The sequence below is a fragment of the Euprymna scolopes genome, chromosome 34, assembly GCF_053919585.1.
Source record: "Euprymna scolopes isolate OS-2025 chromosome 34, ASM5391958v1, whole genome shotgun sequence".
Classification (NCBI taxonomy): Eukaryota; Metazoa; Mollusca; class Cephalopoda; order Sepiida; family Sepiolidae; genus Euprymna; species Euprymna scolopes.
The window spans coordinates 38,154,278-38,179,580 of record NC_136515.1 but is presented as its reverse complement, the minus strand read 5'-3'; the positions used below and the strand labels follow the sequence as shown (position 1 = coordinate 38,179,580).

Sequence of the window (25,303 nt, the reverse complement as noted above, 5' to 3'; positions counted from 1 at the left end):
AGAGTATTTCTTTTAATTCTTCCAGTGAGATGGAACCACAACGTCCTGATCCTGTCACACCCTCCACAGACGTTCCCCAGACGACAAGCAACATGGAAGAACAAGATAACCCTTCTTTCACAGAGGATGAGGTGTTTGGGAATAGTAATTCGGCACGACCAACGGCCAGCACAAATGGCATCAAGATAGATATGATGCTGGAGACAAGCAACAATTCATCAACACGCGACAATTACAAACACCGAAGCTCCAGCACACTTGCAGACATTGATGTCAATTCGCCAGGTAAGTTGTACCATTTTTTTTTTTTTTTAATCTTTCCCTACCATGAGCCTTTCTTTTAGGCAACGTCTTTATACTTTCAAAAGCTGTGAATTTTTGTAAACTAAAATTTTCCATTGAGTGACTATGACTAATCTATAGAAGTGCATCTCTTGAATTTATTTTAAAAGCCTTAATACACTTATCTTTTAACTAGCAATTTAATTCAACATTATCTGAGTGTTAAATATTGTGAGCAAATTATATTCGTAAGCAATGATGGGATCTTAGTTATTAATAACTCCAAATTGAAACATTGTCATGCCAGTATAGTAAAGCCTATACATATCTGTATAAGCAAATATTAATATAAATGGTTCTATTTGTTATTGAGCACTACTATATAAACCTGGTAGATTTTATCCTATGGATACATTCTTAACCTGGGCTACTAAAATTGTTTCTACTCAAATGGACCTTATTAAAAGAGAAAACTTAGTCTGGATTTAGCTTCTGACTGCGATACTTCATGATAATTATCATTCTAGTCGGACACTAAAATCTGATTAGCTTTTCTCATTGAAATACATCTGAGATTGGGTTTTGGGTTTTTTAGACTTTTAATAAGACTCTATGAATTGAACTCTCCCACTTAAATATTTCCAACAGAAATTGCTCTATCCTTTGCAGATATATACATATATACTCTTAGTTTTTTTAATGCATCTTTCTTCACAGAGAACAGAAAGTTATGTTCATCCAAAGGTTTGTTTATTGGTTATGCAAACAAACAATTGTTTCAGCTCGTACAAATATATCTAAAATGTTCACTATGTATATGATTTTTATTTATACTTTAGTTAGGGTACTCATTAGTGCAATTATAGGCACACAAAACAAAAAGTCACCTTCACCTAAAAAACAAATGTCATCTAATACTAAATGAATGGATGGATTGTAAGAATTTTATCCCCAGAGGAAGATGACTTTTTCTTTTTTGGATATGTCATGAAACTGATGAGTACCCATACTAAAGTTAAAATAATGTATATTACAATAGAAAAATGCGAGCATGAAAAGTAACATGGTTAAGACTAAACATAGAAAAGTAAAGGACTAGTTGTTAAAACTGGAAAAAAAAGGACAAGATATTCTAGTAAAAAGTATAAGTTTATAACTTAAAATATTGCAGCATTAAGAATTGATTTATGTTATAAATTGAATTTAAATAATAAAAAAAATTCTTAATGCTGCAATATTTTAAGTTATAAACTTATATTTTTTTACTAGATCTTGTCCTTTTCTTTTCTAGTTTTAACAGCTAGTCCTTTACTTTTCCATGTTTAAGCTTAACCATATTACTGCTCGCATTTTTCTATTGTGATCAATGATTTTTCCAGGCTTCCAATAAATTTACTTGTTCCTTGTTTAATTTCAGTTTTATTTTTTGCCCTCATAAACACATATCTAATAACATTGTACTGCATTCGTCTGCTTTCAATAAAATCCCCTCAATTATCTCCCTTTCATGCTTTTTTCATTCTCTCTCTTTCATTTGTTACTTCTATTTTCGCAACAGCAGTGAATTAGTAATAGTAGTCGCTGAAGCGACGTGGTTGCTATAGAAACCAGTCATAATGACCGTCGCTCACCTCCTTACATATTTTTTTTTCACAATATAGCTGAGAAGGTGATCTATAAACTGTATTAATTGTTTGAAATTTGGTCAAGAAATGAGTGAAACTGCCATTTAACCATGTATTCAAACACTACCATGTTTGAATGATATATATATATATTGGTACAGGTTGAAACAATTATTTGCTCCTATAACCAATAAATGTACCTTTTGTCAAACTTAATGAGTTTCTCTTCCTTGTGAAGAAAAAAAACGGTAAAAACTAGAAATAATTATAGCTCTAGTCTTGCACTATTGAGCTATTTAAAGGAACTTTGTGTTAAAAATTTATATTTGAATATATATATATATATATATATATATATATATATATATATATATATAAAGATGGATGAAATCTGACGATATGAAAAATAGATTGGAGGTGGAAGGACCTGGATTCTTAACGACCATCCCTCTTGAAAAAGCCTGCATAAATCAAGCGAAATATTGAGCGTTCAGGTCCTTCCACTTCCAATCTATTTTTCATATATATATATATATATATATATATATATATATATGACACAATAGATTCATATGATTAATATGGTACTGAGATAAATACATGTGAGTTTGGGGGCAATATTCATCTAAAATAGTGTTATCAAAAGTAAGTTTTAAATTTTGGTGATATGTATTTGTTTTGTATTTTTGTTTTTTATAAATCATTGTCGAGAAGATTCAATACTTGGTTGTGTTAACATCCCAAGAAACGACTGTTAAAACAAATCATTTTGCTGGAAAATTAAGATATCATTATTGTAATTTGTTTCTATTGTCTATTTATAGATACTCTAAAATTATAAATTATTATCTATTGAGCTTTTCTAATGAAGGTATTATTCACATGCATGCTATGGAACCAAAAGAGATGATGGAATCAGCAGGTGGCAATGCCAATGAGGAGAATGAAAACGAGGAAGTTACTCCTTCGACTTTACACTAACATGACATTTGTGTGATAATGATGAGGGGAGATGGGATATGGCGATAGAAGGTATTACTTGCGCAAATGACCGTGCCTCTGTTTAGCCTGTTATGTGACAGATTCAAGGAAAGAAAAAAAAAAAAAGAAAAACTTTGTAGATGGGTTGTTATTTTTTTTATGCATGTGCTATTAATTTGCATATGAGTGGAATAGTGTAAAGAAAAACTAATTAAAAAGACAGTCAATTTTTTGACAACCAAGAGAAAGCATAGATGTTGAAAGTTGGTGTTGTGAATATGGTTTAAGAGGAGTTGGTACAAATCGCAGCATTGGTGAGGAGTGCTGACTATCCCCCCCCCATTTACAACTTTAACACTGAAGTTTTGACTACAATATATATATATATATATATATATATATATATATATATATATTTCCATAATTAGGTAAATCCAGAATGAATTTAATCATAGTGTTATTAATATATAGATAATCCATGTGGATATATGTGAGACTAATTAGATCTTTTTTCATTAGTAGTCAACTCCTGTGCCTTTTAGATCAATTTTTTTGTTTTCATTTTTGAAGAATTTCAAGGGGAGACAATTCAAACAATTGCTAAAGTTTCGCATAAAAGCAAAACGAACACTAAATTAACAACACAAAGGAAAAAATTATTTGAACATTTATCAAATTTAATTGAAATAATTGTTTTAACTTTTAAATAACCAGAATATCGAAATACGTTACAACAGGCATTTTTGTATCTATATGAAACTGTATAATTGAAATGAACATTTTAATAAACAGTCTCTAAAAAAGAAAATTCTGAGATGAAAGTTGTCATATGAAAATGTATGTTTTAAAATAAACAAAATTTTACAAAATTAAAATTTCTTAAATTAAAATATTCATTAAAAGTTGTAAACTGTAAGAACATATTGAATTTTTCCCCCTTGAAATTCTTCAAAAACAAACCAAAAAATATCCTTCACAAACCTAAAATGCACAAGTGCCGTCATCTCAGTACAGATATGAATTACATATTGATAAGAAAGTCAGTGAAGATCTGTAGGAGGCAGCAGGTTTAATCTAGTTTCCATAGAAGGATTTGTAGAAGATTAAAGCAGAAGAATGTCTTTTTGTTTAGTTACCAGTAGGAGTTCTTTTCATGATCTTGAAAGGAGGAGGAGCAGCGACTTTTCAGGTGAGACCAGTTTTTATTCAGTCACCTATCAGCAAAAATTTATTTTGTTATTTTTTTTCTGTTGTTCAATTTGTTTGTTTTCTTCATTCAAAATGTCATATTTTTCTGGTGGTCATTGCCATCGCCAGTAAAAATACTACACTGTCCCTCCCAAACAGGAGAGAGAGTGATATTGTGACAATAGAACAGATACTACACTACCCCCCCCCTCCTTAAATTGAGCATTAAAAGATAGTTCAATATTAATAGACGTAATCATATAGTTTTGGTTTCAGACAAATACATGAGCTACCAGATCAAGATATCTGAAGATACTAGCTTCTTGACCTAAAATGTACTAAACATTATTATGATTCTCTTTGGACTAATTGCCGTGGATTAAATAAAGACTTTGTTCAAAATTCCGTGCAGATTCTCAAGTTTGACAGGAAGATTCTAGTGTTCATTAAGATACGCTCGCAGAAGGGCAGAGTTTACATGAACAGAAACGTTGTGCAAATAACACTTAAGGTGAGAAGAGTAGTTCAAAGAATCCAAATAATACAATTAATGTTTTATTTTTCCTTTTGCAAAACTCAATCATGTTCTGCAATGTCAAAAGAAAAAAAAATTCCTCTATAAAACAACACTATTAATAAATATTTGATATATAAAGAGCTTAAAACATAACTTTTTCCAAGATTATTGGATTCAGCATTAAATAATTTGAAAAGGTTTGATATGCCGTAAAACAAAATCAAATTTTCATCTGTTGTACTTTTTTGAGGAACCATCTCCTTTTAGCGATCTTTTCGATTCAATTGTTAAAAAAACTTTGCCCAAAACATTTACACTGTGGATTCTTCAGAGAACTATTCTCAACTTCAGGGTCATTTTCACAACATTTAGGTTAATGTAATCTCCGACCTTCTTCGGGTGTATTTTGTTGACCTCTGGAGTGTTTCTGTCGAACTTAGAAATTAGGACCTCTATCCAGTCGTAGCTGATGGAACAAGAGTATGCTACCTCCGTGGAGTAAATAAAGGGTTGCGCTTGGAATTCTATCCAAGTCCCGAGTTCGGCAGAAATGTTCCAAAGTTTGACAAGATACAACTGAAGGGTGAAGGTTACATTGATCGAAACGTTGTAAAAAATCCTACTCAGGATGAGAACAGTAGTCTGAAGAATCCAAATAATATGTATAACCAGTCATATGGTTTTGTGAAGTGTTTCATTGTTACGAAAGCATGGATGTCTTGAATTACAGGAAAGCTTGTTAGCCCAGAAAGCTTCAAAGCAAGTGATTGAACAACATACAAAGTGCAGTTTGTAGACAGTTAATCTACTGAATTGCAAGGACTGACGAGTGAACTTGCAAAATATCCAAAATACATCTGATCTGTAGACAAAGGAAAATATAATTTTAATTGAGCTGAAGTATATTGAAAATATATGAACTAAAAACTTTTCAAAAACACTCGGTACATGAGTAGAACTTTTCGGAAGAGAATTATATAAACATAAGTTTATGTGAATTGATCAACGTTTTGGCATTAACATGTCATCAAGACTCCAAAATTCCCGATGGTGACATGTGGAACATTCGATCCATGTAAGCTCCTTATAATGTTTATTTATCTATATTATTTCTTAGTCTGTTTCACTTTTTATCAGAAACTACTGGACTGATCTGGTTTAAATTTTGTATGTACCTTTGTTATAAGATGCAGCAAATTATGTATTATGTAGCTTAAGTATTAATAAGGACTAGTCACCACAATACCATATTTACTCTAGAAATTTACTCGGAAAGTACTGGCAGATATAGCTGAAATTTTGTATAGACCTTTATTAGGATAAGATAAAGCAAACTAAGTATTATGGTATTCGTTTGATGCACGGTTAAGAATTAATAGTATTTAATGCAAAAAATTTAATTTGGAACTAGTTTTAAAAATATCTAGTGTGTGTATATATATATATATATATATATATATATATATATATATATATATATACACACACACATATGTGTGTATAGAGAGAGAAAATATACAGATCAAATTTTGTTAACTATTTAATTTGATAATCCTAAAAAAAAAATGCCCCCTTAATTTTTTTTTCTTACCAAAATAAAATTAAAAACAGCAACATAGAACATAAGTTCTATGTTGCTGTTTTCAATTTGATTTTTTTCTTAACAGATAATACAGTCGAAATAAATTAGGCACAAGACCATTCCAAAAATGTTTTCAATTTGAACTTACAATTTTTTCGCCTAAAATTTTAAACACTCAGTTAGCTATGGCCAACGATGGAGTACTGTTGCCACATCTGTGCAGGAGCTACTAGAAACAAGTTATCCTGCCTTGACAAAGTTCAAAATAGACTTCGTAGCTTAGTGGAGGATGCCCTTTCCCTGCAACCTCTTTCCCACAGAAAAGACTTTGCGAGTCTGTCTCTGCTTTATCGTTATTTTCATGGCAAGTGCTCATCTGAGCTTCAATCTATGCCCCCTCCCCTCGCCAAACTTTTACAAAAAACACCCCTCTGGCCAAAACCACTATAAATAACTTCCCACACTCCTTGTCTGTGCCAAGACCTTAATGTAGATTCCATGAACAAAGCTTCTTTCTTAGAACTACATGCCTGAAGAACTCTTCCGATTACCTACTTTCCGGCTGATCGTCTTCAAGTCCAATGTAAACAAATTCTTGATGAACCAATCCCTATGTAATCCAATTTACAAAATTCCAACTACTTATGTCTACTACGCTATAATCACATTGATTAATGTATAAGCATTAACACTTATCCTAGAGTGGCCTCCGGGCCTTGATAGTGATTCCTGTGTTTAAAAAAAAAAAAAAAAAAAAAAAAAGATCTAGTTTAAAAAATTATACCTTGACCTATATTTAGAAAAAATATTAGCTACGGAGATGAAACTATCGCAGTGTTTTTTAAAGTTTTTTTTTTTTGTAATAAACAATTGTATCTCTTCTTACACATTTTTAATAATGTACAAGGAATCGAGAAAATGAAAACAATAGAATACAAAAATTTGTGAGTATTTTGTTTCTTTGTCTTGTCCAGTGTTTGGCCATTCCAAAGCAAACATACGCTATTAACTAATTAAAAGTGGTAAATAATTATGAAAAAAAGGAATTTGTAGACAAATGCGGATGTGTAAATCAATGTTTGCATTGTTTATTAAACAAAATAATTGGAATTTACAAGAAAACAGTGGAGATATTTTAGACTTCATTCTACATGGGCTGTTATTCTCACACTCTTTTTCTCTCTCAACCGCTTTCTTTCTCTTTCAACCGCTTTTTTTTCTCTTTCAACCGCTTTTTTCTCTCTCTATCAACCGCTTTTTTTTCTCTCTTTCAACCGCTTTTTTTTCTCTCTTTCAACCGCTTTTTTCTCTCTCTTTCAACCGCTTTTTTCTCTCTCTCTTTCAACCGCTTTTTTTTCTCTTTCAACCGCTTTTTTTTCTCTCTTTCAACCGCTTTTTTCTCTCTCTTTCAACCGCTTTTTTCTCTCTCTTTCAACCGCTTTTTTCTCTCTTTCAACCGCTTTTTTTTCTCTCTTTCAACCGCTTTTTTTTCTCTCTTTCAACCGCTTTTTTTTCTCTCTTTCAACCGCTTTTTTTTCTCTCTTTCAACCGCTTTTTTCTCTCTCTTTCAACCGCTTTTTTCTCTCTCTTTCAACCGCTTTTTTTTTCTCTTTCAACCGCTTTTTTTTTCTCTTTCAACCGCTTTTTTTTCTCTCTTTCAACCGCTTTTTTTCTCTCTTTCAACCGCTTTTTTTCTCTCTTTCAACCGCTTTTTTCTCTCTCTTTCAACCGCTTTTTTCTCTCTTTCAACCGCTTTTTTTCTCTCTTTCAACCGCTTTTTTCTCTCTTTCAACCGCTTTTTTCTCTCTTTCAACCGCTTTTTTTTCTCTCTTTCAACCGCTTTTTTCTCTCTCTTTCAACCGCTTTTTTCTCTCTTTCAACCGCTTTTTTTCTCTCTTTCAACCGCTTTTTTTTCTCTCTTTCAACCGCTTTTTTTTCTCTCTTTCAACCGCTTTTTTTTCTCTCTTTCAACCGCTTTTTTTTCTCTCTTTCAACCGCTTTTTTCTCTCTCTTTCAACCGCTTTTTTCTCTCTCTTTCAACCGCTTTTTTCTCTCTCTTTCAACCGCTTTTTTCTCTCTCTTTCAACCGCTTTTTTTCTCTCTTTCAACCGCTTTTTTTCTCTCTTTCAACCGCTTTTTTTCTCTCTTTCAACCGCTTTTTTTCTCTCTTTCAACCGCTTTTTCTCTCTCTTTCAACCGCTTTTTTCTCTCTCTTTCAACCGCTTTTTTCTCTCTCTTTCAACCGCTTTTTTCTCTCTCTTTCAACCGCTTTTTTCTCTCTCTTTCAACCGCTTTTTTCTCTCTCTTTCAACCGCTTTTTTCTCTCTCTTTCAACCGCTTTTTTCTCTCTCTTTCAACCGCTTTTTTCTCTCTCTTTCAACCGCTTTTTTCTCTCTCTTTCAACCGCTTTTTTCTCTCTCTTTCAACCGCTTTTTTCTCTCTCTTTCAACCGCTTTTTTCTCTCTTTTTCAACCGCTTTTTTCTCTCTCTTTCAACCGCTTTTTTCTCTCTCTTTCAACCGCTTTTTTCTCTCTCTTTCAACCGCTTTTTTCTCTCTCTTTCAACCGCTTTTTTCTCTCTCTTTCAACCGCTTTTTTCTCTCTCTTTCAACCGCTTTTTTCTCTCTCTTTCAACCGCTTTTTTCTCTCTCTTTCAACCGCTTTTTTCTCTCTCTTTCAACCGCTTTTTTCTCTCTCTTTCAACCGCTTTTTTCTCTCTCTTTCAACCGCTTTTTTCTCTCTCTTTCAACCGCTTTTTTCTCTCTCTTTCAACCGCTTTTTTCTCTCTCTTTCAACCGCTTTTTTCTCTCTTTCAACCGCTTTTTTCTCTCTCTTTCAACCGCTTTTTTCTCTCTATTTCAACCGCTTTTTTCTCTCTCTTTCAACCGCTTTTTTCTCTCTCTTTCAACCGCTTTTTTCTCTCTCTTTCAACCGCTTTTTTCTCTCTCTTTCAACCGCTTTTTTCTCTCTCTTTCAACCGCTTTTTTCTCTCTCTTTCAACCGCTTTTTTCTCTCTCTTTCAACCGCTTTTTTCTCTCTCTTTCAACCGCTTTTTTCTCTCTCTTTCAACCGCTTTTTTCTCTCTCTTTCAACCGCTTTTTTCTCTCTCTTTCAACCGCTTTTTTCTCTCTCTTTCAACCGCTTTTTTCTCTCTCTTTCAACCGCTTTTTTCTCTCTCTTTCAACCGCTTTTTTCTCTCTCTTTCAACCGCTTTTTTCTCTCTCTTTCAACCGCTTTTTTCTCTCTCTTTCAACCGCTTTTTTCTCTCTCTTTCAACCGCTTTTTTTCTCTCTTTCAACCGCTTTTTTTCTCTCTTTCAACCGCTTTTTTTCTCTCTTTCAACCGCTTTTTCTCTCTTTCAACCGCTTTTTTCTCTCTCTTTCAACCGCTTTTTTCTCTCTCTTTCAACCGCTTTTTTCTCTCTCTTTCAACCGCTTTTTTCTCTCTCTTTCAACCGCTTTTTTCTCTCTCTTTCAACCGCTTTTTTCTCTCTCTTTCAACCGCTTTTTTCTCTCTCTTTCAACCGCTTTTTTCTCTCTCTTTCAACCGCTTTTTTCTCTCTCTTTCAACCGCTTTTTTCTCTCTCTTTCAACCGCTTTTTTCTCTCTCTTTCAACCGCTTTTTTCTCTCTCTTTCAACCGCTTTTTTCTCTCTCTTTCAACCGCTTTTTTCTCTCTCTTTCAACCGCTTTTTTCTCTCTCTTTCAACCGCTTTTTTCTCTCTCTTTCAACCGCTTTTTTCTCTCTCTTTCAACCGCTTTTTTCTCTCTCTTTCAACCGCTTTTTTCTCTCTCTTTCAACCGCTTTTTTCTCTCTCTTTCAACCGCTTTTTTCTCTCTCTTTCAACCGCTTTTTTCTCTCTCTTTCAACCGCTTTTTTCTCTCTCTTTCAACCGCTTTTTTCTCTCTCTTTCAACCGCTTTTTTCTCTCTCTTTCAACCGCTTTTTTCTCTCTCTTTCAACCGCTTTTTTCTCTCTCTTTCAACCGCTTTTTTCTCTCTCTTTCAACCGCTTTTTTCTCTCTCTTTCAACCGCTTTTTTCTCTCTCTTTCAACCGCTTTTTTCTCTCTCTTTCAACCGCTTTTTTCTCTCTCTTTCAACCGCTTTTTTCTCTCTCTTTCAACCGCTTTTTTCTCTCTCTTTCAACCGCTTTTTTCTCTCTCTTTCAACCGCTTTTTTCTCTCTCTTTCAACCGCTTTTTTCTCTCTCTTTCAACCGCTTTTTTCTCTCTCTTTCAACCGCTTTTTTCTCTCTCTTTCAACCGCTTTTTTCTCTCTCTTTCAACCGCTTTTTTTCTCTCTTTCAACCGCTTTTTTTTCTCTCTTTCAACCGCTTTTTTTTCTCTCTTTCAACCGCTTTTTTTCTCTCTTTCAACCGCTTTTTTTTCTCTCTTTCAACCGCTTTTTTTTCTCTCTTTCAACCGCTTTTTTTTCTCTCTTTCAACCGCTTTTTTTTCTCTCTTTCAACCGCTTTTTTCTCTCTCTTTCAACCGCTTTTTTCTCTCTCTTTCAACCGCTTTTTTCTCTCTTTCAACCGCTTTTTTCTCTCTCTTTCAACCGCTTTTTTCTCTCTCTTTCAACCGCTTTTTTCTCTCTCTTTCAACCGCTTTTTTCTCTCTCTTTCAACCGCTTTTTTCTCTCTCTTTCAACCGCTTTTTTCTCTCTCTTTCAACCGCTTTTTTCTCTCTCTTTCAACCGCTTTTTTCTCTCTCTTTCAACCGCTTTTTTCTCTCTCTTTCAACCGCTTTTTTCTCTCTCTTTCAACCGCTTTTTTCTCTCTCTTTCAACCGCTTTTTTCTCTCTCTTTCAACCGCTTTTTTCTCTCTCTTTCAACCGCTTTTTTCTCTCTCTTTCAACCGCTTTTTTCTCTCTCTTTCAACCGCTTTCTTTCTCTCTCTTTCAACCGCTTTCTTTCTCTCTCTTTCAACCGCTTTCTTTCTCTCTCTCTGAACCGCTTTCTTTCTCTCTCTTTCAACCGCTTTCTTTCTCTCTCTCCGAACCGCTTTCTTTCTCTCTCTCCGAACCGCTTTCTTTCTCTCTCTCCGAACCGCTTTCTTTCTCTCTCTCCGAACCGCTTTCTTTCTCTCTCTCCGAACCGCTTTCTTTCTCTCTCTCCGAACCGCTTTCTTTCTCTCTCTCCGAACCGCTTTCTTTCTCTCTCTCCGAACCGCTTTCTTTCTCTCTCTCCGAAACGCTTTCTTTCTCTCTCTCCGAACCGCTTTCTTTCTCTCTCTCCGAACCGCTTTCTTTCTCTCTCTCCGAAACGCTCTCTTTCTCTCTCCGAACCGCCCTCTTTCTCTCTCCGACACGCCCTCTTTCTCTCTCTCACCCGCCCTCTTTTTCACTCGCCCTGTGTACGTTCTTTCTCTCCATCTCATTCTCTTCTTTCTGTCTCTTCTCCCTCTCTCTTCTCCCTCTCTCTTCTCCCTCTCTCTTCTCCCTCTCTCTTCTCCCTCTCTCTTCTCCCTCTCTCTTCTCCTCTCTCTTCTTTCTACCTCTCTCTTCTTTCTACCTCTCTCTTCTTTCTCCCTCTCTCTTCTTTCTCCCTCTCTCTTCTTTCTCCCTCTCTCTTCTTTCTCCCTCTCTCTTCTTTCTCCCGCTCTCTTCTTTCTCCCGCTCTCTTCTTTCTCCCGCTCTCTTCTTTCTCCCGCTCTCTTCTTTCTCCCGCTCTTTTCTTTCTCCCGCTCTTTTCTTTCTCCCGCTCTTTTCTTTCTCCCGCTCTTTTCTTTCTCCCGCTCTCTTCTTTCTCCCGCTCTCTTCTTTCTCCCGCTCTCTTCTTTCTCCCGCTCTCTTCTTTCTCCCGCTCTCTTCTTTCTCCCGCTCTCTTCTTTCTCCCTCTCTCTCTCTTCTCTTTCTCCCTCTCTCTCTTCTCTTTCTCCCTCTCTCTCTCTTCTCTTTCTCCCTCCCTCTCTCTTCTCTTTCTCCCTCCCTCTCTCTTCTCTTTCTACCTCCCTCTCTCGTCTCTTTCTACCTCCCTCTCTCGTCTCTTTCTACCTCCCTCTCTCGTCTCTTTCTACCTCCCTCTCTCTTCTCTTTCTACCTCCCTCTCTCTCTCTTTCTACCTCCCTCTCTCTTCTCTTTCTACCTCCCTCTCTCTTCTCTTTCTACCTCCCTCCCTCTCTCTTCTCTTTCTACCTCCCTCCCTCTCTCTTCTCTTTCTACCTCCCTCCCTCTCTCTTCTCTTTCTACCTCCCTCCCTCTCTCTTCTCTTTCTACCTCCCTCCCTCTCTCTTCTCTTTCTACCTCCCTCCCTCTCTCTTCTCTTTCTACCTCCCTCCCTCTCTCTTCTCTTTCTACCTCCCTCCCTCTCTCTTCTCTTTCTACCTCCCTCCCTCTCTCTTCTCTTTCTACCTCCCTCCCTCTCTCTTCTCTTTCTACCTCCCTCCCTCTCTCTTCTCTTTCTACCTCCCTCCCTCTCTCTTCTCTTTCTACCTCCCTCCCTCTCTCTTCTCTTTCTACCTCCCTCCCTCTCTCTTCTCTTTCTACCTCCCTCCCTCTCTCTTCTCTTTCTACCTCCCTCTCTCTTCTCTTTCTACCTCCCTCTCTCTTCTCTTTCTACCTCCCTCTCTCTTCTCTTTCTACCTCCCTCTCTCTTCTCTTTCTACCTCCCTCTCTCTTCTCTTTCTACCTCCCTCTCTCTTCTCTTTCTACCTCCCTCTCTCTTCTCTTTCTACCTCCCTCTCTCTTCTCTTTCTACCTCCCTCTCTCTTCTCTTTCTACCTCCCTCTCTCTTCTCTTTCTACCTCCCTCTCTCTTCTCTTTCTACCTCCCTCTCTCTTCTCTTTCTACCTCCCTCTCTTCTCTTTCTACCTCCCTCTCTTCTCTTTCTACCTCTCTCCCTCTCTCTCTCTCTTTCTACCTCTCTCCCTCTCTCTCTCTCTTTCTACCTCTCTCTCTCTCTCTTTCTACCTCTCTCTCTCTCTCTTTCTACCTCTCTCTCTCTCTCTCTTTCTCCCTCTCTCTCTCTTCTCTTTCTCCCTCCCTCTCTCTTCTCTTTCTCCCTCCCTCTCTCTTCTCTTTCTCCCTCCCTCTCTCTTCTCTTTCTCCCTCCCTCTCTCTTCTCTTTCTCCCTCCCTCTCTCTTCTCTTTCTCCCTCCCTCTCTCTTCTCTTTCTCCCTCCCTCTCTCTTCTCTTTCTACCTCCCTCTCTCTTCTCTTTCTACCTCCCTCTCTCGTCTCTTTCTACCTCCCTCTCTCGTCTCTTTCTACCTCCCTCTCTCTTCTCTTTCTACCTCCCCTCTCTCTTCTCTTTCTACCTCCCTCTCTCTTCTCTTTCTACCTCCCTCTCTCTTCTCTTTCTACCTCCCTCTCTCTTCTCTTTCTACCTCCCTCCCTCTCTCTTCTCTTTCTACCTCCCTCCCTCTCTCTTCTCTTTCTACCTCCCTCCCTCTCTCTTCTCTTTCTACCTCCCTCCCTCTCTCTTCTCTTTCTACCTCCCTCCCTCTCTCTTCTCTTTCTACCTCCCTCCCTCTCTCTTCTCTTTCTACCTCCCTCCCTCTCTCTTCTCTTTCTACCTCCCTCCCTCTCTCTTCTCTTTCTACCTCCCTCCCTCTCTCTTCTCTTTCAACCTCCCTCTCCCTCTCTCTCTCTTCTCTTTCTACCTCCCTCTCTCTTCTCTTTCTACCTCCCTCTCTCTTCTCTTTCTACCTCCCTCTCTCTTCTCTTTCTACCTCACTCTCTCTTCTCTTTCTACCTCTCTCTCTCTTTCTACCTCTCTCTCTCTCTCTCTACCTCTCTCTCTCTCTCTACCTCTCTCTCTCTCTACCTCTCTTTCTCTTTCTACCTCTCTCTCTCTCTTTCTACCTCTCTCTCTCTTTCTACCTCTCTTTCTCTTTCTACCTCTCTTTCTCTTTCTACCTCTCTTTCTCTTTCTACCTCTCTTTCTCTTTCTACCTCTCTTTCTCTTTCTCTCTCTCTTCATTCTCTCTCTCTTCATTCTCTCTCTCTTCATTCTTTCTCTCTTCATTCTCTCTCTCTCTTCATTCTCTCTCTCTTCATTCTCTCTCTCTTCATTCTCTCTCTCTTCATTCTCTCTCTCTTCATTCTCTCTCTCTTCATTCTCTCTGTCTTCATTCTCTCTGTCTTCATTCTCTCTGTCTTCTTTCTCTCTGTCTTCTTTGTCTCTGTCTTCTTTGTCTGTCTCTCTGTCTTCTTTGTCTGTCTCTCTGTCTTCTTTGTCTGTCTCTCTGTCTTCTTTGTCTGTCTCTCTCTCTTCTTTGTCTGTCTCTCTCTCTTCTTTGTCTGTCTCTCTCTCTTCTTTGTCTGTCTCTCTCTCTCTTCTTTGTCTGTCTCTCTCTCTTCTTTGTCTGTCTCTCTCTCTTCTTTGTCTGTCTCTCTCTCTCTTCTTTGTCTGTCTCTCTCTCTCTTCTTTGTCTGTCTCTCTCTCTCTTCTTTGTCTGTCTCTCTCTCTCTTCTTTGTCTGTCTCTCTCTCTCTTCTTTGTCTGTCTCTCTCTCTCTTCTTTGTCTGTCTCTCTCTCTCTTCTTTGTCTGTCTCTCTCTCTCTCTTCTTTGTCTGTCTCTCTCTCTCTTCTTTGTCTGTCTCTCTCTCTCTTCTTTGTCTGTCTCTCTCTCCTTTCTTTGTCTGTCTCTCTCTCTTCTTTGTATCTCTCTCTCTTCTTTGTATCTCTCTCTCTTCTTTGTATCTCTCTCTCTTCTTTGTATCTCTCTCTCTTCTTTGTATCTCTCTCTCTTCTTTGTATCTCTCTCTCTTCTTTGTCTCTCTCTCTCTATCTTCTTTGTCTCTCTCTCTATCTTCTTTGTCTCTCTCTCTATCTTCTTTGTCTCTCTCTCTATCTTCTTTGTCTCTCTCTCTCTATCTTCTTTGTCTCTCTCTCTATCTTCTTTGTCTCTCTCTCTATCTTCTTTGTCTCTCTCTCTATCTTCTTTGTCTCTCTCTCTATCTTCTTTGTCTCTCTCTCTATCTTCTTTGTCTCTCTCTCTATCTTCTTTGTCTCTCTCTCTCTCTATCTTCTTTGTCTCTCTCTCTCTCTATCTTCTTTGTCTCTCTCTCTCTCTATCTTCTTTGTCTCTCTCTCTCTCTATCTTCTTTGTCTCTCTCTCTTTCTATCTTCTTTGTCTCTCTCTCTTTCTATCTTCTTTGTCTCTCTCTCTCTCTATCTTCTTTGTCTCTCTCTCTCTCTATCTTCTTTGTCTCTCTCTCTCTCTATCTTCTTTGTCTCTCTCTCTCTCTATCTTCTTTGTCTCTCTCTCTCTCTATCTTCTTTGTCTCTCTCTCTCTCTATCTTCTTTGTCTCTCTCTCTCTCTATCTTCTTTGTCTCTCTCTCTCTCTATCTTCTTTGTCTCTCTCTCTCTCTATCTTCTTTGTCTCTCTCTCTCTCTATCTTCTTTGTCTCTCTCTCTCTCTATCTTCTTTGTCTCTCTCTCTCTCTATCTTCTTTGTCTCTCTCTCTCTCTCTATCTTCTTTGTCTCTCTCTCTCTCTATCTTCTTTGTCTCTCTCTCTCTCTATCTTCTTTGTCTCTCTCTCTCTCTATCTTGTTTGTCTCTCTCTCTCTCTATCTTGTTTGTCTCTCTCTCTCTATCTTGTTTGTCTCTCTCTCTCTCTCTCTCTCTATCTTGTTTGTCTCTCTCTCTCTCTATCTTGTTTGTCTCTCTCTCTCTCTATCTTGTTTGTCTCTCTCTCTCTCTATCTTGTTTGTCTCTCTCTCTCTCTATCTTGTTTGTCTCTCTCTCTCTCTATCTTGTTTGTCTCTCTCTCTCTCTATCTTGTTTGTCTCTCTCTCTCTCTATCTTGTTTGTCTCTCTATCTTGTTTGTCTCTCTATCTTGTTTGTCTCTCTATCTTCTTTGTCTCTCTATCTTCTTTGTCTCTCTCTATCTTCTTTGTCTCTCTCTATCTTCTTTGTCTCTCTCTATCTTCTTTGTCTCTCTCTATCTTCTTTGTCTCTCTCTATCTTCTTTGTCTCTCTCTCTATCTTCTTTGTCTCTCTCTCTATCTTCTTTGTCTCTCTCTCTATCTTCTTTGTCTCTCTCTCTATCTTCTTTGTCTCTCTCTCTATCTTCTTTGTCTCTCTCTCTATCTTCTTTGTCTCTCTCTCTATCTTCTTTGTCTCTCTCTCTATCTTCTTTGTCTCTCTCTCTATCTTCTTTGTCTCTCTCTCTATCTTCTTTGTCTCTCTCTCTATCTTCTTTGTCTCTCTCTCTATCTTCTTTGTCTCTCTCTCTATCTTCTTTGTCTCTCTCTCTATCTTCTTTGTCTCTCTCTCTCTCTTCTTTGTCCCTCTCTCTTCTTTGTCCCTCTCTCTTCTTTGTCCCTCTCTCTTCTTTGTCCCTCTCTCTCTCTCTTCTTTGTCCCTCTCTCTCTCTCTTCTTTGTCCCTCTATCTCTCTCTTATCTTTCTATCTCTCTCTTATCTTTCTATCTCTCTCTCTCTCTCTCTCTCTCTCTCATTTCTCTCTCTCCCTCTGGCTTTCTCTTTCTAAAATTCTTTCTCCCCCCCCTCTCTCTCTCTCTCTCTCTCTCTCTCTGTCTCTGCACATCATTCCTTTAAGCTCTGCCAGGCATCAAGGGTCTTTACTGCAAAACACTTCACATTTTATCTGATTCACTTTCAACTGCTAACAATGCTTTTGTATAGAAGAAATCAGCCAACAACAACAGATTTTAGTAGGTGACCTCATCACTATTGAATCGTCTGAAGCTGTTTATTCTCCGGCACTAGTTGACGAAAAAGGTCACATAACATCATCAGTCAGCCTTTGTTGGTCATCAGCATTTCATGATTCGCATTCATGGTGTAGCCCAGTTATTAGAATCAAGGAATAGAGGACGAACATTCTTTAGCTTGTACAGCTAGGATCCATGATAATCTTTTACTTGTAATTACAATTAATACTTTTCCTCCATCTCACTAGAAGACAACCCAATTTAATAATAATCCCCATAAGCCTTTATTTATAAAAATCAGATTTAGCATAGCTATCTGGCATTGCCCAGGAGCAGAGACAACACAATAGAAGTTAAAACTTTTTAACATTAAAAAGAAACAACGAAAAACCTTCTCTTCCTTTTCTATCTCTCTCTCCCATCATCAGCCGAGAACGATATCCCGTTTCACTTACAGGCACCAGAACAGATACTACAGTTGGATCCTAGCATGTATCTTAATCTTAAATCGACAGTGTTTTTTTTTTTTTTACATAGGCATCACCACATTATCAAGGCCAAGAGGCCACTCAAGGATAAGTGTTAAAGAGTGTACAGTAGAAATTGGACAATATAGTAATCATTAGTAATGAAAATTTGGTAACTTATATGGAACGGCTCATCAAGAACTTATTTACGTTAGACTTGAACACAACCATATTGTAGTCAGCCGGAAAGCAGAAAAATGGAAGACAATTCCACAGGCGTGCAGTTCTAAGAAAGAAGCTTTGTTCATGGAATCTACGTTTAGGTTTAGGCACAGATAAAGAGTGGGGGGAATTATTGATAGTGTTTACAGCTAGACGGGTGTTTCTTGTGAAAGTTTGGCCAGGGGAGACCAAAGATTGAAGCTCAGTCAAACATTTTCCATGAAAATAACGATACATCAGAGACAAACTCGCAACATCTCTTCTGTGAGATAGAGGTTGCAAGGAAGAGAAAAGGACATCTCCTACGAGGCTACGAAGTCTATTTTGAACTCTATCAAGGCAGGACAAGTCCTTTCTAGCAGCTCCTGCCCAGATGTGGCAACAGTATTCCATCCTTGGACGTACCTGGCTCTTATATAGATAGAGAATAGCATCAGCAGTGAGATATCTACCGGATCGATAGAAAGATCCCACCATTTTTCCAGCGGCCTTGGCAACAGATTTGATGTACGTGTTCCATTTAAGATCAGGAGTAATGGTCAAGCAAAGAAGCTTGTCAAAACTTGAGGCCTCCTGAAGACGAGAGCCATTCATTTCAATTGATGCCAGATGTGGATCAGAATGTTGATGATGTAAAGAGAGAAGCTTGGTTTTAGATGCATTAAAAGTAACCAGCCACTCCTTTCCCCATTGTACTACGTGCTCAAGATTAGAGGAGAGAGAATTGGAGAGAACTTGGTCATTTACTGTCTTAGATGTGCTACCATAAATGGTAGTGTCGTCAGCATAAATGTCTACAAATGATGTAAGGATGTGATTTGGAAGATCATTAATGTAGATCAGGAAAAGAGTTGGACCCCTGAGGGATACCGGCATTAATACTGTGAGCTTCTGATTTTTGCCCCTCAACTACTACTCTTATGACAGTTGATGAAAAAAAGATTTTTGTGAATTAGGTGACTTTATTTTAAGCTTTATGAGTCTATTTTTTATTTTTATATTTATTTTTGTTTTTATTTAATTATTTTTATGTATTGTTATCCTAAAGTTTATTCTGGCCATTGTTTATTCTGCTATTTCGCTTCTAAAGTTTAATAGGCATTGGGGTGCTTTATTTCAAATTTTTTATTCAGACATAATCTACATAAGTCGTCTAAATTTCTACATGTACTGGTTTGTCATACTATTTTTCATTTGACTATTCGTTAACGTCCATTTTTTGATCTTCCAGTGATGGGTCGTTAGTGCGGTTTTTATTCAGCATTTTTTTTTTTTTTTTTTTTTTTGTACTTTTATGTAATATCAGGTTTAAAATCCAAGGGGGTCAAATACAGCAACAATAAAAATGACACAGAAGGCCACAACTATTCCATATATATATATATATATATATATATATATATATATATACATGGAAAAAATAAGACATTAAAATTACAAACTAATAACACCAAACATAAATTTATTATAAACTGTTTAAAAATTATACAAATTAGGTGTACAGATAACTGTTTGGGTTTTACATTCTATTATGTATTATACAGTATTTCAAAAGATTGTTGTATTGATTTAAATAACAGCTAACAGCGGGTCGTTTTGATGAGAATCCAGGTATGATGAATGAAAATTTATTCAAAATGAAATTCATTCCTCATTTGTAAAGGGTTTAAAAAGATGTTTTGTGCCGTCCTTCTTTCAGATTTAAATGCATCTCTAGTGAAACCTGCACAATTCTAATCTTTATTGAATCTTTGTATAAAAAAAAATAACGAAATGTTATTTAATCTGGGATGGGGGTGCTGACCGGATTTTTTGTACTGTTGATATTCTGCCACTAGTATTGTTTTACAAAGAAGGTCGGTAATCATTGGTGCGTGCAGATATTGTTTTATTTGCTCGAATGCTGAAGCTGTCCGCCTTTCTGTGTTTGGTGAAAATAAAGAAAAAGATCTCAAAACCTCGAGAAGGACATGAGCATAGATTTTTGGTCTGACATTTCATTAAAAGTTGTTAATAACGAAAGTGTGCAGTGAAGCTTAAAGTTGTAAAGCGGAGACGTGATGAGGTGGGAAGAGAGAACCTGTGTGTGTGTGAATCAATAGAGAACAAATTTTAAAAGAATCCTGAAAATATGGTCAGTAAAGTCTGATTATGCTATACTTATCTGAATAAGTTATGTTTGTGTGTATGTATATATATATATGTGTGTGTATATATACATGTATATATGTGCGTGTGTATAAGTGTATATATGTGTACATAATTATAAAAAAAATATATATTCAAAAATACATGAAAATAATTGAGTAATCAACAATAAAGTTAGGGAAAGATGGTCTTCTTCTGTCAAGAAGTGACAATCACTATATATATATATCTAGTATACCAAACCAAACTCGAAGTTTTTTTCACACATATTATTTGGATTCTTTGGACTATTCTCATCTTGAGTGTTATTTTTAGAATGTTTTGGTCAATGTAACCTCTGACCTTCATGTGTATCTTATTGAACTTTGGAATCTGCACAGATTTGAAATCCTTTTTAATCCACGGGGTTAGTTAGCATGCTCTCATTCTATCAGCTATGACTCGGTAGAAGTCCTAAGTAATTTGCAATTGTATTTGGAATGTCGTCCGCACTGAGGATTGAACCAGAAGAATGTACCTTTACAATTGAATTTACCAATATTTTATCATCTACACCACAGATTCTTGAATTTTAGAAGCCTTAATTCTTCAGCTTCTTCTTATTGTTGAAGATCCAGAGAAAAAACCAGGGCAAACACCTCAGAATTTTCAACAACTAGAATACTGACATATCAATCTAATTTGATTTATCGGATTTTACCCTAAATCCAGCATTACTCTTGTACACTCAACAGATTTTAAATACGATAATTTTTGTCCATGTTTAGGTTATTTATACGTGTATTCTAAAATGACCTAAACATACTAACAATTATTCGATTTTAGCGTGTACACACACACACACACACACGTGTGTGTGTATGTGTATATATATATATATATATATACTATTAGATAAAAGGAACTTTGTCATCCATTATACACACACATACTTTATTACACTGAAGAAGATGGAAGGAACAGTCGAAAATTTTATTCTTTTATAAAAAAATTTATTATTTTAAGGGCATTTTGTATTCCTCATCATCATCACCTCTGTTCATTCTCAAAAAACAATACCGTCACACCACCGTAAGGGGAGCTGCACGTGTAATTATGGGGCAAGGTTTGCACAATCCTTAACTACATTTCTTCTGAATTAGCACTGCTTAAGTCCAGTGGCAAGGAGAAGTCCAGGATGACTGGAAACAATGTTGAGGTAAGTGGAGAGCGCATACAGCACCTGGAATTTCCAAATGGTCACCTATTTTCATGCTGACCAGGCTCAATGTTGCTTAACTTTGGTGCTCTAACAGGAGCAGTGTGTCAACATGATTATGCTGTATTCACACACGTCAGCAAATAAGTAATAGAGAAAAGCTATAAATATTCATATATTTTTTGCATTTTATATATATATATATCTCTATATATATATATGAGAGAGAGAGAGAGAGGGGTTTAATATATGTTTATCTAAACTAATAGGTGATTATGAATTTTGGAATACAGCTGTTAATCATAAGAGTTAGTAATGTGAGCTATATTTAGTTTTTTGAAAAGAATACAAAGAGGAAATAGAAGCTCTTTTTGTGAGTAGCAAACAATCAACGTATACTTTGATGGTGCTGTAGTCGCAATCTGAGTTCATTTAAAGATTTTTTAAAACCACATACTCATAATAACTGCAATAAGTATTGTTAGTAAAATATGGCATAATCACGTTGACACATTGGTTCGTGTTAGATCACCAAAGTTAAGCATCAGTGAGCCTGGTCAGTACTAAAATGAGTGACCGTTTGGGAATATCAGGTGCAGTATGTGCTCTCTATTTCGACATTGTTTCCAAGTATCCTAGAATCAAGCATCATCATCATTGCTACAGGAATCAAGCAGTGACGACTCGGGAGAGAAGTGTTTAAGGATTGCGCAACCTTTGCTTTACAATTCAGCACATTATCCATCATCTCTCAAGGATGATCAGATGGTCATCGTCATTCCGACGGATGAACATTCATCAATCCTATTTACTTTTTCAGTGTATATAATTTAAACTGTAATAGAAAGTTTAATTTGTTGAATAAATGTTTCTTGATATGATGAATACATATTTTTGAGATGAGGATTTATAATTATTTTTGTATTATTTGGATTATTATTCTCATCTTGGTTGTTTTTTTTCACAACGTTTCGGCCGATGTAACTTCCGGCCATCGTCAGGTGTATTCACACTGGATATTATTGGTGAATAGTGAAAAAAATGTTTGGTTTATCTGCTTTCCCAACGAACACAGCCGTTAGAAATTTAAAACGCAAATAGCGCCAAGTCTTTTTTTTTTTTTTTTTAAATTTTGTTATTAATAAAATTTACATTGGCCGAAACATTAAAAAAAAAAAACAACCAAGTAATAGTCCAAATAATACAAGAAATAATTAAATGTTTATTTTAAGATGAATAAGTTTATACATTTATTTTCAATTAGCATTTTGAAAGAGTTAATGCATCGTGTGTATGTGTATGTGTGTTAGTGTCAGTTTACATGTGCTTATAACTGTAAGTACAAAAAAAAAAAAAACCTGCACACCGACGCTAACACATACACACAACGCATTATCTCTTTCACAATGTCATCTGCTCATCGAAAACAAATGTTTAAACTTATTTTACTACTCCAAACATTTTTACTTGAACTTTCTACATTAAAAAGCAACTGAACATTGACTTTTATTAATAACTTTAAATCAAATGTAATTTGTGTAATCGAATGCAGAGATATTCCAAAGTTCCGGATATGTTATTCTGATGCAGATTAAGAGGCATTTTCTTTGGACCAAACTTTTATAATCCGACCCAGATAGGGCATCGATAGATGCAAGCAAAGATCATCGGTATTGGCCCGTATTTTCATAAAATGTCATTTACTTGAGGAGTATGTGCACAATCACTCACTTCAATGCACAAACGCATTTTTTTTTTTTTTTTCACGCTCCGTCAACGAGGTGAAATAAAGCTGACATGATAATGTCAGTATTGGCACAACCGAGGTCGTGGTAAACCTATGTTAGGATTATTTGGATTATTCATACGACTGTTCTCATCTTAAGTCTATAGTGATATGCAGTAAAATTGTACCTCTAAAATCACGAAGAGGTTTAAGGCTTCCAAGATTTATGCTTGCATTGCTCACAATAACAGTTATCAAGTACAAAGTACGGTTCAGTTGTGACACTCTTCTGAGTGTTGAAGGTTTCAATCTTCAATATGGGTGATACGAAGAATACAGTCGCAAGTCACTTAAGATTTCTATTCGATCATGGCTGAAAGAATAAGAGTATGCTTCTGCTATAGATTAAATAAAAGGTTTCGTTTTACATCTTGTGCAGATTCCTGAGTTCAACAGAAAGATTCCAAACTTTGGGTTTGTGTGGATAGCATTTTTATAGATTTGTATAAAAGGCACAGACTAATTTGTAGTACATGATATTTGAGTTAAATGAATTGTTTAATTATGTATTACTAGCAAGGCGCTCAGCATTGCCCAGTCGAAAAATACGCTTAAATATATTTTGATTTATGAAAATTTTGTATTTATTATAGAACCCATTGATTATGATAGTGTACTCAATATATGGTTGTGATTTCAAAAGTTTAAAAAAATGATTTTGGTGCCGTCAGCTAGAATTGAAACTAAAACATATATTGCTCTAACCTTAGTTGTTATTGTTTGAGCTATTGTCAGTTGGGTATGAAATAGTTAAAAATTAACTAACCTTGATATATAAATGTATATCCATTTGCACATGCATACAAGAGAACTTTAAGTCGACTTACATTTGTCAAGTTCCAATTTTTTAAAATTTTGACCTCTTAGCTGCCCTTATTACATAAAAAAAAAACAGCCCACAAGAAATACAGTCATTTGATCCGCCTCATACCACTCTATAACCTTTTATCTCTGTGGAGATGCAGGTGATAGACATTTAGATTATTCCAACTACTGTTCCCATCTTGGCTTTTATTCTCGTGTTTCAGTTGCATCTTGTTGAACTCTGGAATCTGTACAAAATTTGGACACAAATCCTGGTGTAGCAATGACCGGATAGAAGTATTAAGCTAAATTTTAAAATTTTAGAAAACTGTAACAAAATTACAACATCATTTATGAGTGGGGTGGATGCCACAGAAAATCTCAAAAAAAAAAAAAATTAATTAAAAATTGATTTTTCATGTAATAAAAAAATTATATAATATGACACTGTTTTCTAAAATTTTCACATTTAACCTGACGAAATAATGTTTTTAACAGCTGTGACTCTTAATCAGAAGTATTAAATAATTTGTAACTGTATGCCCATACCAAGGATCGACTCCTCAACCTCCAGAAAACCCACTTAGAACTTAGTAATTTTACTCATTGCACTATGAGTGGTCAGGAGTTGGAAAAAATGCACCTGAAGAAGGTGGAGGTTACATCAACTGAAACGTTGTGAAAATAACATCCAAGATGAGAACATTAGTCCTAATAATCTAAATTATCAATCCTTGTCTAAAAAATTCCAAAACGAAATAAAATTATGATTCATATTTTTTTAATGAGATTAATGGTCTAATAATGTATTGACAAATAATTTTTGCAAGTTAGTTCCTAGATGATCTCCCCACAATATGAAGCTGTATAGGTAATGGATCACCTTCACAGTCCGCAACAAGTCTCCCTTATTACCATGCTGCAGTAGTTATTTAGGTTGTGTTGGTGATCATTTCTGATTGTCAAAAACGTAATCTGCACTATACAATATCATGTTTGTAATGTGTTATGTAAATAAAAAGAAGCTTTTCTTTTCACCTATTTTATAAAAGACGGTTGTAAATCTACGTGTGTCTAAAATCAGAAAGTAAACAAGATATACTTACAACGCGTACGTCACCGAATGATTTAGGGTGACCACAAACAGATTATGGTAAAAGAAAATGCTGTAATATTCATTCCTTGTATCTTGGTTATTAAACAATTTTCCAGTGTTTTTTTTCTTTCGTTTTTTTTTCTATTTTTTTTGTTTTTTTTTCTTCTGTTTTTGCTTTCATTCATCGTAAAACCTTATGATAATTTAGGATTTTTTAAAATCTACTATTCTTATTCGTATTGTTTGGATTCTTCAAACTACTGTTCTCATCTTGAATGTTATTTAGACGGTCGATGTAGCCTCTGATGTGTATCTTGTCAAACTTGTGAATCTTTCAGTCAAACTCAGGAATCTACACAGAATTTCAAATGGAACCCTTCATTTAATCCACAGAGGTAGCATATTTTCATTCTGTCAATCATGACAGGTAGATTAGATGAAGGATTCTATTTGAAATTCTGTGTAGATTCCGGAATTTGAGTGAAAGATTCACAAGTTCAATAAAATACACCTGAAGGTCAGCGGTTACATCGACAGAAACGTGAAAATAACACTCAAGATGAGAAGTCATTCAAATAATCCTAATCTCCAAAATTCAGCGACATACTATTCTTACATAATAATGAAACCAAAAATATTGTGAAAATGCTCTTTCAAGTGTAAGAGGCTACTGTGATAGAGGCTAGGTTTTCAGTGTGACAACTTGGATCGAGAAGTTGGCAACAAGATGTTTGTTTACATTACGTTTCAAATTTTGCATATTGGTACAATTGGGGAAGCCGTGAA

The 25,303-nt window shown here is 36.0% G+C and overlaps 1 protein-coding gene across 13 annotated transcripts in view; it reads left to right on the top strand.

The window, feature by feature from the left end:
• Nucleotides 1–25,303, top strand: part of LOC145259180 (solute carrier family 4 member 11-like) — a 533,927-nt gene that overhangs the window by 402,609 nt on the left and 106,015 nt on the right. For 9 of the 13 annotated variants that reach the window (XM_080116942.1, XM_080116946.1, XM_080116943.1 and 6 more), the window contains 2 exons: nucleotides 26–285; nucleotides 4,021–4,077. In XM_080116942.1, coding sequence (XP_079973068.1) covers nucleotides 30–285; nucleotides 4,021–4,077 — 313 coding nt within the window. In that variant the 5' untranslated portion in view covers nucleotides 26–29. The remainder of the gene's footprint in view (nucleotides 1–25; nucleotides 286–4,020; nucleotides 4,078–25,303) is intronic. The other 4 variants (XM_080116953.1, XM_080116950.1, XM_080116949.1 and 1 more) reach the window with 1 other exon arrangement.